The sequence below is a fragment of the Gekko japonicus genome, unplaced genomic scaffold, assembly GCF_001447785.1.
Source record: "Gekko japonicus isolate JY-2015 unplaced genomic scaffold, Gekko_japonicus_V1.1 scaffold575, whole genome shotgun sequence".
NCBI classification, from domain to species: Eukaryota; Metazoa; Chordata; class Lepidosauria; order Squamata; family Gekkonidae; genus Gekko; species Gekko japonicus.
The window spans coordinates 848,033-860,575 of NW_015174291.1; the positions used below are offsets into that span (position 1 = coordinate 848,033).

At 43.0% G+C, this 12,543-nt stretch overlaps 1 protein-coding gene across 1 annotated transcript; it reads left to right on the forward strand.

The window, feature by feature from the left end:
* Positions 1 to 3,160: 3,160 nt before the first annotated feature.
* MMGT1 (membrane magnesium transporter 1) lies at positions 3,161 to 11,762 on the forward strand. The gene is made up of 4 exons (XM_015424032.1): positions 3,161 to 3,307; positions 6,988 to 7,040; positions 7,721 to 7,824; positions 8,879 to 11,762. The coding sequence occupies exons 1-4, from the start codon at positions 3,223 to 3,225 to the stop codon at positions 9,039 to 9,041; spliced, it is 405 nt and encodes a 134-aa protein (XP_015279518.1). The 5' UTR covers positions 3,161 to 3,222; the 3' UTR covers positions 9,042 to 11,762.
* The last annotated feature ends 781 nt before the right edge of the window (positions 11,763 to 12,543 follow it).

Here is a 12,543-nt window from a genome sequence, read left to right on the forward strand (position 1 = left end):
CCGCAGCCACAGTTACCCTCTGAAACTATTAAAGCTGTAAGTGCATGCTATCATTAAAAATGACAACCATGTGATAAACACATAGATTAACAACACAGTTTGATCTTGTTTGCTACCCTGGCTTTCTTTCAAATATAATCTAACAAGAACTGTTATTCCCTGCCAGGCAACGTAAAGGAAAGAATACAAGATGCTTTGTTTATTCTATTGTTTGAGAAGGAAGAGGATATTCAAAGCAGCTGACACCAAATTTACCAGCTGTATCCAGTCAGAACTGCATTTATATCCGTAAATACACCTGATCAAGAAGAAGAGATTGGATTTATACCCTGCCCTTCCCTCAGAGCGGCTTACAATTTCCTTTCCTTCCTCTCCCCACAACAGACACCCTGTGAGGTAGGTGGGATTGAGAGAGCTCTGAGATGAACAGCTCTGTGATGAACTGTGACTGGCCCAGGGTCACCCAGCAGGCATCATGTGGAGGAGGAGTGGGGAATCAAACCAGCTTCTCCAGATTAGAGTTTGCCACTCTTAATCACTACACCAAACTGGCTCTCAAGATGTACAACTTGACGATGTGGTTGCTGTAGTACTTGAGATTTTGGCACAAGGCCAAGAATTTTTTAAAATTTATTTACATTTTCAAAATGAGGTAGCTTAGATTTAGAGGAGAATTGATTTGTCAAGGATGGTATATATTTTCCAGATCAGAGGATACATAACCTCAGCATAAAACCTCATCCATTTACCATGCGATCCTAGAGGCACTTTCCTGGGAATAAGACCCATTGAATAAAATGGGACTTACTTCTGAGTAGAGGTGTTTAGGATTACTTCCTTAGACCAGCATCTTGGACCCAGCAGTGGTCAGATGCTTCTGGGAGGCTTCCAAGGAGTGTCTGGCTTAATGTGGACAACTACTCACACAGTGTCAGTAGACGAGTTCAACACCAGCCTGGGCTACAAATCTGTGGCATGCTAACACCACACATGTAGTGGCTGAGGGACGGACCAAGTTAAAGGAGACAGTGATTCCATGCAACATCACACAGGAAAATTCTTCTTGCCCCCCCCAACATTATTCTTAAATTATGCATATGCTTCTCAATATGAAGGCCCATTTAACTGCTGTGACTAATAGCCACTGACAGTACTATCCTCCTTGATTTTATCTAATCTCTTTTAAACTCTATTTAAATTAGTCACCATTGCTATATGTTGTGGCTGGGCATCCCATAAAGTACGTGTTGTGTGAAAAGTTACCTTTTTGGCAGTTCTGAATCCACTGTCAATCAATTTCATTTGATGATCTCCAGTTGCAGTACAGAATTGTCTCAATCCACTCTCCATACCATTATAAACTTAAGTCATATATTCCAGAACCATCCTTTCCCCCTAACGAAAAAGCCCCATGCTTTACCTTCTAGAGAAGGTATTCCAACCTATTAATCATTCTAGAGTCTTGTGATACTGTAATGACTGAAAAAGTCTTATTCTAACAAATTTTTGTTCATTATCTGTTGAAGCTGAGTCTAATTGTGCTAAAATAAAAATGTATTTGTTTGTCGGTTTCCATGAGACCCCTATTTTATTTTTGCTGCAACAAACTCAGCTATCCCTCTGGAATTTTGATCATTTGTGGCCCCGGTCACACGGCAAAGTTGCCGTGGGAGAGGCATGGGAGTCCCGCAGATTTTCCAGGCGTGATCTCACCCCAACATCTGGGAAGCACAGTGCTCCCGTGGCGAACCCGTGGCTCCCCGCCAAAGGCGGGCCAAGGGCGGGCGTCTGATCGCGTTCCCGGTGGACTTACGTGGCATCTGGCGCCCACCGCTGTTTGTCTCTGCAGGTTGCGCAACAGCGCCCAACAGCGCATGTGCACAAAGAGCGATTGCTAGTGCAATCACGTGGCGCGGCTTCTGTGCCGCGCTGCAGGATACCCATCTGATCGGCATTTCCCCCGAGCCACGGGACCTCGACCAGGACGTGTGCTCGGGCAGCCACGCGTTAGATTCCTCCGGGGCAATTAGCCACGCCTCCCCCCGCGATATCCGGCCCGTGTGACCAGGGCCCTAGTTGCCTTTCTCTGTTTTTCCAAACTATATAGTACCTGTTTTGAGACAGGACAGCCAGAATTGTGTATGTATTACCAATGTATATGCATTATAGATTTTATAAAGGCATTTTGGTAATCTTATTTTCAGTATTTTTAGTTTATAATCCCCAGCCTGGAATCTGCCACTTAGTTATGTTTTCTCAAACTGCCCACTATGATACCAAAATTTCTTTCCTGGATATCCAGTGGGGTTGCCATCCTCCATATGGCACCTGGAGATCTCCCACCCCTACAGTTCATCTCCAGATGACCAAAATCATCTGACAAAGTCCATGAAAGTTTAAGTCGAAATAACCCTGTGTGTCATGTAAGGCGCCACAACATTTTGTTGGTTTTGTCACAACGGCGCTACCCGTCTAGATTTCCTCAGACGTGGAAACTGCCTTCTTCTTAGCCCCTGCTTCTGCAGACAGAGCACTCTTCTCCTCCAAATAGCTCACACCCATCCACCTCTTGAGTTGACAATGAACTGTGACAGGAACCCGGTTTATAGTGGACACAACTGGTCTGGAGCACCGACCATGACCATGCAAGGTAAACAAATCAGCCGCCGCTCAAGAAAAGTGGCATCCCTTAGTCTCAGGAATCTTGACAACCCTGCGAAACAGGTCTGTGTTTTTATCATATTAAATATGGGGGGCTGGGGGTTCTGTGTAAGCGAACCAGACACTTCCCAGTTCGCTCACCTACACAAAGTCACTCACGGTTACTTTTTATTGTTTTACGTTGGGGCTGAAGGGTCTCGAAATTATGTATTATACTCTCACTATTGGTTTACAAGGGGCGGGTGGAGGAGGACGATGCAGCGACTACCCATCGCCTCCCCTCCCACCGTGGGAAGGCACAGGGGGATAAGAAAGACCCGCCCCAAACAGAGCGAGGACGAACAGAAACCACGGAGAACAGAAACCGTCCATCACTTTAGCCCCGCCGCTGCCTGGCTGTTCCGGCTTCTTTCCAGAATAGCTCCGCCCTTCTACCCTCTTTTTACGAGCCCTCACCTAACGTCATTGCCGCGCGCCGGAAAAAGAAAGTGCGCGCGCCCTCTACTTAGCCCGCCTCCTCGTCCGCGCGCACCCCCGGCGGTGGCTGAGGGAGGAGGGTAGATGATGGCGGCCTCCTCGTTGTGGAAAGGGCTGGTTGGGGTCGGACTTTTCGCCCTGGCGCACGCGGCCTTCTCCGCAGCACAACGTGAGTGATGCCCGCGTCCTCCCCTGATATATAGGGGGGGGGGTCGGGAGATTTCGAGCCTGGTGCCCTAACTTATACGGGAGGAGGGCTGTGAAAGGGAAGTCTAGGCCGAGGAGGGACGTCTGAGGGGCTGAAGATCCAGATTTCTAACTGTTCCGGAAAGACTCGGCCTGATCCTGTGCTTGGAAAGAGCTGCCTGAGTTGCGGGCGAAGCTTTTTCCTGAGCGTGGAGCTCGACGTGTCCCTTACTAGGGTCTGCATGCCCACTGGTTCCTAAGGGTACAGCTATAGCGGCCACTTCAAGAGTTGTCAGCCCCTCTAGGAAGTGATTTTGGAGGTGGAAGGAAAGAAGTGACCAATGTTGGGTTTGGGACAGAGCCTGGGGTTCCTTAGGTGGTAGAGCCATTAAGGATGCAGAGCACAGGTAGAATTGGGAAGGAGAGGAAAGAATAGGGAGTGTTTGCCATAGTAATCAAGGAGAGTATCCATATTGTTGGGGTTCTGGGGTCAAGGTGATAAGCAAGGCTTGCCCTTACCACAGTGTCTCCAAGAGCAACCTTTTGCTTCTTTTTGTTTCACATTTTTAACCCATTCTTCCTCTGAGGAGTTAATGGTGGAATGATGGAAATCCATTCACTTTTATGGGTGCACCCAGCGGTGGAGGCCAATGCTCCCTCTAAGCTGTGGAGTCTTGTGAGCAAAAATTCTACTTTTTGAGCTACTGGCATTAAAGTTGTGAGTGAGCAATTTGGCTACTGCATAAATTAGTTTGCTCTGGAGCCATCCTTCCTGAGGTAAGACGAAAATGTGTGTGCCAGAGGCTAAAAAACTGTGAACTAGCTCACACTCAGCTTAGAGAGAACACTGGTGAAGGCTGAACCTGTGCCTTGCCCCCTTGGGATCTTGCCCTTTGAGAATCGAACCAGCCCATTTACCCAAGTAAGAGTCTTGTGACACCTTAGACTAATAAATAGATTGTGGCTATCTACATAGCTGCTTCCATGATTATTTTGTAGTCATGCTAGAATGTAACAGTATGTGGGAATCTTGTGTGTGTGTAGGCACCACCTATGCACAGTGATCTTAAGGTGACATCTAGGGAAAGCCATGGTGGTCCCAAAAGTTGTATAAAAGGGACCAACCCTTTCCCCCTTTTGTCATTGCAGCACTATGATGGAGAAAAGCCAGAGCTAATTCTGCCTTTAATGCAATTCTTAGAAGCCTGGACCTGACAAATAATAAGATTGGTATCTGTGGTGGGACTGAGGGGTGAGGTACCAGGATAGTATTGGGAGTGTGAAGCCCAAAAAGAATGAAATGGAGGTGATGTTACAAGTCAATAGAATAGTGCCTAGTATTGGGAATGAGCCGAAAATAAAGGATGGTATACTGTACTGGAGGAATTGGGGTGAGAAGACAGGTGATGAATAGCAGGCTATTACTATGGGTAACCCAGTGGGACAAGAATAAAATTGAACATAATGTCAGGTGAGATTTTAGGATGGATCAGTGTGTCAGTAGAGAGAGTATATTTGTGTGGATTGGGAGAACAGTAGAGACAACAAAGTAATGTAGGTTTGATGTTACCGTCTATAAAAATGAGCCTAAGGAGAGTCATGTAAAATCAGAGATGTCCAATATACAGAAGCAACAGAAGGCAGTAATCCTCCCCCAGCAGGTGCCCCTCAGCAACTGGTATTTGATGGCACACATGCCATCCCATTAACCAGCATGACTAATAGCTGTTGATTGATCCATCTTCAATGAATTTGTCCAGTCCCCTTTCGAAGCCACCTATCCATAAAGTCATCTGTAAATGCTGATTTAGTAGAATTGTGCAACTTTGTGCCAAGCCTAGAAGCATGACCTAGGTACTTCGCAAAAGTACTGAGCAGCAATTACAAGCACAACATTGTGCCTTAACCATTTCCACACCTCTAATCTGCTTGCCAGTAACAGTCAGAACAAATCTAGAAGCAATCTGGATTTCAGTATAGTTGAACTAATAATTTCATGGGTTTGTCGTGCAGGTCTCTTTTTCATAGGTTTAACAGTGGCATGCCAGCCTATGACTTAAAAAGCAAGTGCTTTCCCCAAAAATCTTTCAAATAGTCTATAGCCTATTGAATATATGTACTTGAAACTGAAGACGCTAGTCTTAAATTTTTCAATCTGTGTTTTTTTACTTTGACTGAAATGGTGATCTCTATGTATATAGATTGTGTAATTTCTTCATTGAGGCAATTGCCCTCCACTCTTGCAGCTGGTATTCAGTGGCAGAGAGTTTTTACAGTGTTACAGCTACTTACACATTGTTAGCAGTAAAGTGTTAAGATAATAGTAGATTGCCATTCTGTTCTAAATACTTGTGTAAGCACCTTGGCCTATTAGGTAAGAAACACTGACTTAATTATTGATGCACCTCTTCCCAACACTACCACCTTAATCTGGGAACCACATTGCAAATGTATACAGATCGACATGCATCTGTTTTAACTGGGTTCTGGAAAGTATACATTAGGTTGTGTAATGCTGAATCCCTGTTACTGAAATGTAGAAATTCAACAGAGCCGTTGACATCTTTTGCAGCAAAATAGGCCACATGGTTGCTTTTAGCTGAAATGGCAGTTAGTGGTAATGACTGTGTGGTCTTGTCTTTGTATCTGGAAATGGGGAAGTCTCTTGCATTCCTTGGTCATACCTCCCAGAGACATTTCTCTGTTAAAGAGAACAAGGTAGATTCATTATTAATCAAAACAGACTTATTTATGTTATATTTATAGCACCTCTCTCACTAGGACTCAAGGCGGATTATACAGAGTGAGTCAATACAATCAACAAGATGGGACATTCAATAAACAGTGAAATAGGGTTTGGGTTGCAGAACCAACCAGAAATCTCAAAAACAGAACTGATGACATGACACATTAAATGATGCAAAATTACACAGTAGGATCCAACCCACAGCAAAGTGTACACAGAAGTAGAGACCACAATCCCCAGTAATTTATCCAAGTAACTTTGTGAAGCGTTATATACAGTGCTACCCTATTGCCTGCATAGAAAAGCCTTCTTGAATTGTTCAGTTTTCCATAGTTTGCAGAAAGCCAGGCGAGTGGGAAGAAAGTCTTTTTTACAACTGCATTAACTTGCTTCTCCAGCAATAATGCTGCGTCCATTGTAACCCTGAGGCTCTTAACGGTGTCAGCAAGGGTCAGCTGAACCCCACTGAAAGTGAGAATAGTGTCCTTCAACACCCTCGCCTTCCCAGCCAGCATTAATTCTGTCTTTCCAGGGTTTAGTCTCAATTTGTTCACTCTTAGCCATTTAACCACAATAGCCAGGCAGCAGTTTAGGACCTCTGCTTTTATCAGCAGATTAGTATGAGTGCGTGTGTGTGTGTAGCTGTGCATCATCTGAATATTGATGATGCCAAACCTCAAAACTACAAATTATTTGGTCCAGGAGCTTTACATAAAGATTGAAGAGCATGGGGGATAGGATTGCACCCTGTTGGACCCCACAGGATAAGTCCCATAAAATCAGATTAATACTGTCAGAGACAAACTCTGCATGTCTGATGGAGCTGATGAGAAAACTCAGTAGTTGAGGTCCTTTTGTATATGCTCTTAGTATAATGAATGAAATAAGTCATTTAGTGGCATGTCTTTATTTTATAGATCGTTCTTATATGAGATTAACAGAGAAGGAAGATGAAACCTTGCCAGTAGATGTAAGTTGCATTTTCTCTTTCTTCCATTGATGAGATTAGAGCCTTGTAATTCTTAAATGTTTGCATTTAAATTGTTTTTAGTTGCAGGAAAGTCAAATTGAGTTCCGGGGAACAAATTTAACAATTATCTTGTGGCGAGTGCCCTGTATTGTTTGATGTGTTGCAAATTTAACAATTTGAGTATCTTATGGCGAGTGCCCTGTATTGTTTGATGTGTTACTTTTGTATACTTAGTTTCCACAACTGAATTGGAGTAATTTCTGCTTCTGCTAGCTGAATCTTCAGACTTATATTGTAGCTTCTGACCTGTTTCTGAGTTTAAAACAAATCTTCAGTTTGGCACCTGTCTCCTCCCACAGAAGCATCCCTCTAGGAATTCCCTGCTCTCTCCAGTCAATACTCAGAAAGCTACTCTACTCCCTATGCTCTACTGAGCAAACAGCTGCTCCCTCTGGCATTTGGCTGCTGTTTGTTTGTGTAGAACTGTTGTGTGTCCTCCCATCACCTGAATCCTCACCTAATCAACTCTTCCTTCTACTGTCAGTTCTGTCCATTGTACTTCTGTGAAGCTGCTGGTGCTCCCTGCTTGAAAAGCACCACAAGCTTGGATGTTGAAGACTAAACAAAAGATATTAATTACTGTAAGCCATTGATGTGTTTTTCTTAATATGTCTTTACAGATAGTTCTTCAAACACTGTTGGCCTTTGCGGTTACCTGTTATGGGATAGTTCATATTGCAGGAGAATTTAAAGACATGGATGCCACTTCAGAGCTAAAAAATAAGTATGGTTAATTTTTTAAATGCCTTTTACTTCCCATTATTACCATTCTTCTCATGTTGATCCCCACTCTTCTTCTTGTCCTGCCTGCCAAGTAGCCTTAAAGAACTTTCTTAGTAGGACGTTGGAACCTGTGTTCTCTGTACCAAACCTCAGGCTGTGGAGAACAGAGCAATATGGCAACTGGCCATTGTCATTACATAATGCCCGAGGGATGAGAAGCTGAAACTCATGAAGGCTCCCACTTTTACTTATCAAAAGTGCAAGATACCTGCCCTACGTTGCACTGATTCATTATGGGACCAAAAGGGTAAATTATGGCCTTGCTGAGGGTGGGTTTGAGGTATTGCACCAATGGACAAGGCAGGACTTTGGGTTGGCAGGACTTTTGCTGGCACAAAAAGGAGGTGTAATCTTACTGGATTCCCCTCGTCACTGCAGACTATGTGGCTATTTGACTATACAAGTCCCATTAGCCCCGGGGCGTAGAAGCCAAAAAGGAGCTCTTCCCTGTTGCACTAGTGGAAAAGCTGGCAGAATCCAGCCCCTTGGATCTAGACTGTTCTGAGTAATATCTCTGGCATCACCTGCCCTTTCTCTCGTCTACCCAGCAACCATCTCCTTCTGACCTTGGCTGTCTACTGCCATCTCTTTTTTGGGGTTGAGGAGCAATGCTCCCCCTCAGCTGTGGAGTCTTGCGAGCAAAAATTCTACTAGCTACTGGCATTACAGTTGTGAGCGAGCGATTTGGCTACTGCATAAGTTTTGCTCTGGAGCTATCCTTCCTGAGCTAAGACAGAAATGCGTGAGTCAGAGTCTAAAAAAACTGTGAGCTAGTTCACTCTAACTCAGCTTAGAGTGAACACTGGTGGGGAGTAGGCACTATCTTTAAGCATTCAGGTGCGATCTCATTCTGCATCATCTTTATATGCCATTGTTGTTCCCAGCCCTGGCCTCACGTATTCCATTTTGGTCCACACAGAACTATTAATTAATTGTGATGTTAATTGTGATGACTCAGCATTAATTCCAATGTCTTTTTCTCTTTCTCTTTCAAGGACATTTGACACATTAAGGAACCATCCATCCTTTTATGTATTTAATCACCGGGGCAGAGTATTATTCCAGTCCCCAGATACTGTCCATTCTTCCTCCAATCAGGATGCTTTGTCGTCCAGCGCATCACTGAAGTTACGAAAACTTGAACCTCTCCGCCGTTAAAAAGATTTTTACAGATGATTCTAAAAATAGAACAGGACACTGAGCTATAATATTGAAGTTGAGGATGTAAAACACTTTTTTAATTTCTGGAGCAGTATTTATATTGATCTTCCAGACTTTATAAAATATATATATATATATTATAAATATATAAATATTAAATAGGACATTCTCTCAACACTGTTAATGACAATGACTAAATTGTAAATTGGCAGAACAGTGTAAGCGGTTGCTAGAATTATGCTGTGAAAACATACCTTTTATCTTTCATCCATTAAACACTATTGTGATTAATTTCACCTAAAACAAATTCTGTGTTACCAAAGACAGATTATGGTTTTTATGCAACAGAAAAGCACAGAAGGGTGGTGGGTGGTTTGTACAGTTGTTAAGTTGAATGCTGAGGAAAGGGTTGTTCTGTGTTTATTCTCTTGTCCTCCCTGCCCCCCTCCCAGAAGACAATGATTGTGTTACTTCCATGTCTTTGACACTTTGGGTTGTAATGGCCACAGCTTGATATGTACCACTTGGAAGACCTGTTCAAATGTCTGACCCCAAGTGTAATCATAGGGCTGTGGTAGGTTTTCTCAGCCTGAATTGTTGCTAGTAATACATAAGCTTCTTTTGTCTATTGCTCAGTGCCGTACAGCAGCCCTGAAAGGCTCACAGCTTTTGAAGAAAGAACTGCAGTAGGTTTGCAACTCTGGGGAGGAGTGTTGAATCATACCACTTTGAATCCCATTTACCTCTTGTATCAAGCCCCCACCTACATGCTTTGATTATTGCCTATATTGTGTGCAGTGGGGACTGGAGCTAAAAGTAGAGCTCAATTACACTGAGTCCACCCTTGCTGCGAAATGGAGGGAGGGCAGTAGGTAAGGACTTTATGTTCAGGTGAGGGAGTGATTGCTGAATGTTTTAGAACATGTGTGGCACATTCAAAGGAATAGGTGGCTATGTTGAAGTTTCCAAAATTTGTGCTGTTAACCAGTGTATTATGATTCAGGTGTCTCCATTTACTTGCACACACCACTTATTGGAAAGGTAGAAGGAAGTTTTGTTCACGGTGTGGGGGAGGCATTGTGTTCCTCATTGAACATGTTCAACTTGTTTTTCCACTGTGCTTTATTGCTTTTTTTACTTGCAGTGCTTCAGATCTAGATTTTTTCCCCCCTGAGTAATCTGTCTTGGAGCAGAATGGAATGTTCAGAAGGTGGCAATAGATTCCCTTCAACTTGCTGTGCATGTGGATACTCACAGAATGTAACTGATTTGCATTGCTCACAGGCATACAAGAAAGTAGATCTTCTGACCTGCCATTGAAGGCCAAATCACATGTTTTCCCTGTTAGATTACCTCTGTGTAGTAAAAAGTTATCTGCATTATCACTTGAGAAATGTGGTACCAGTACACAGGGTGAGCCTGGCTGATGAGCTTGTGGCAAAATGAACATATCTGCTCTATTTCGTCAATGTGTATAGCTGTTTCTACACGGAGATACTCCTAGTGCAGGAGAAAATGTGGGCAAGACTGCTGTACACCGAGAGCCATTTGTGGTGAAGACAACTTGGAGTTATGTGGGTTTTTTAACTTGACTGCTGTTTTACTTTCTACTGGTTGTAAAAACTAGCTTTGGTGTCAACCTTGGTGGTCGTCTAAGATGCTGAGGTCTTTCCTTACCAAGATGGCACTTTGCTCATCTCCCATGAGGTGGCAACCGAACGGTGACTCTCCCAATACACTGGAAAAGGACCACCAGTTCCATTAAGCTCACCATCTAGTACACAAAATCTAGTTCATATTGGATAATAGCTTCTGAGTTTTTATTTTTGCAGCCAGAGCTGTGAAGCTTGTTGCTTACTACATTTCATTTTGATAGTCTCTTTAGAGCTGTTAATGGTCATCACTGTTTTCTAAATACATGGTTGCTGTTTAAATTGGATAGGTTTGATTTTCTTACCCATCAGTAACTGTTTCCCAGCTTCCACTCTTAAGATTCCGTTGGATGGGCTGCATGAAGGATTGGTGCAAGAGCCACCTTATTGTGGTCCAATTCTCCATAGATCTGAACAGGATCATTGCAGTGGGAGAAATGTCTTAATCCACTTTTATAGCACAGTCAGGATCATACCTTCAAATAAATCCCCATTTAGTCCAGTGGGATGTACTTCCTAGTGGTTCTTTTTCAAACTGCAACAATAGCACAGGCTCTTTTATACGGAAAGCCTTCGTGGGGTCTTTTTGAGGCAAATCACAAAAGTGTGACATGAACAGACTTCGTGATTTCTGAATGTGTGATGAAAGGGGAAATAAATTTCCAGCTGGTGGTTGGGAGGAAATAGAAGAGTTCTAAAATGCCAAGTAACTTTTTCCTGATGTTGTGAATTTACCTTTGGTAGCACTTTGCAGAAGTCTTATTAACCAGTTTATCTAGTAACCTGGTGGGAACTTGTTCAGGCTGCAAAAAAACTGTATCAGTGTTCCTCTGTTGCAGCAGGTATTAGTATAAGATGGGAATCTTGCTTGGAGTTTGAAGGCTTTTTCCCTTTCAACCCATCTGTGTTTACAGTTTGTAGACCCTTCAAGCACCTTCTTGGCTGTTCAAAATCACAAGGAGTAGCCACCTTTACTCTTCAGCATTGATGGTTATGTCACAAAGATGTGCAAGCTTTGTTTTTCCTTTTTGATCTTGCAATGTCCAATAAAGAACTAATATCATTACAAAGCATGTTGAGTTTGATCTTTTTTTCAGAATCACCTGTTTTTCGAGTTCTCAGGTCAGGATATTTGCCAGAGCTGAATTATTTAGTTTTTCACCACATAGCTTGTACAATAAAACAGCTCCGGCTGTTTATCCTGAACAAAACAAGTATTAGTTCCAAATATGAAGATAATTCATGTTAAATAACAGTAGATGAGGTGGCAAAGCTGTTTCTGTGGTGTATTATGTCAGCCAGAGGACTCTTCCTCTAAGCTGCATGTTTTCTGGATAGGAGGGAAGGCTTGATTTTTGCATGGAATATTCAGGTCGGTCTCTACATGCAAGTCAGAAGAGGTATAGCTCAAACACATTTACTTCCTCACCTGCTTGGGGTGGGTATCTAATCTCTAACCAAACATGGCTTAAAACATATATTAAGCTAGGATACAAGTTTGGAATATTTGCAAAACCTACTGGCTGGTGGCTTTCTAGAGTGAGGTCCAATTGTGCTAAATGCTCTGATAGTAAGCCCCTTTCAGATTATATTGGAGCCTGTGAAAATAAACAGGCTTGTGCTACAAGAAACCTGTTGCATTGGGGGCTGACAAATTTCAAAACTACCTATTTACTGCTGCAATCAGTTAAATGAACAGGAGGTCTAGGCTGCAATTTATTTATAACTGCATGCTGAACAAGCACTTAAGCAACACAAAGCCAGGATGGAAGCAGAATGAAGTGAAGGAGGGATAACGCTATTAACATACATAGGAGATAACCTGCTTAAACTCTGCCTTTACAGCC

Bases quoted from the DNA above. Each gene is read 5' to 3' on its own strand.
- MMGT1 (XM_015424032.1), top strand. From the start codon at position 3,223: ATGATGGCGGCCTCCTCGTTGTGGAAAGGGCTGGTTGGGGTCGGACTT. The intron at 3,308-6,987 runs GTGAGTGATGCC...TTTATTTTATAG, and splicing joins GGCCTTCTCCGCAGCACAAC to ATCGTTCTTATATGAGATTA. The intron at 7,041-7,720 runs GTAAGTTGCATT...ATGTCTTTACAG, and splicing joins ATGAAACCTTGCCAGTAGAT to ATAGTTCTTCAAACACTGTT.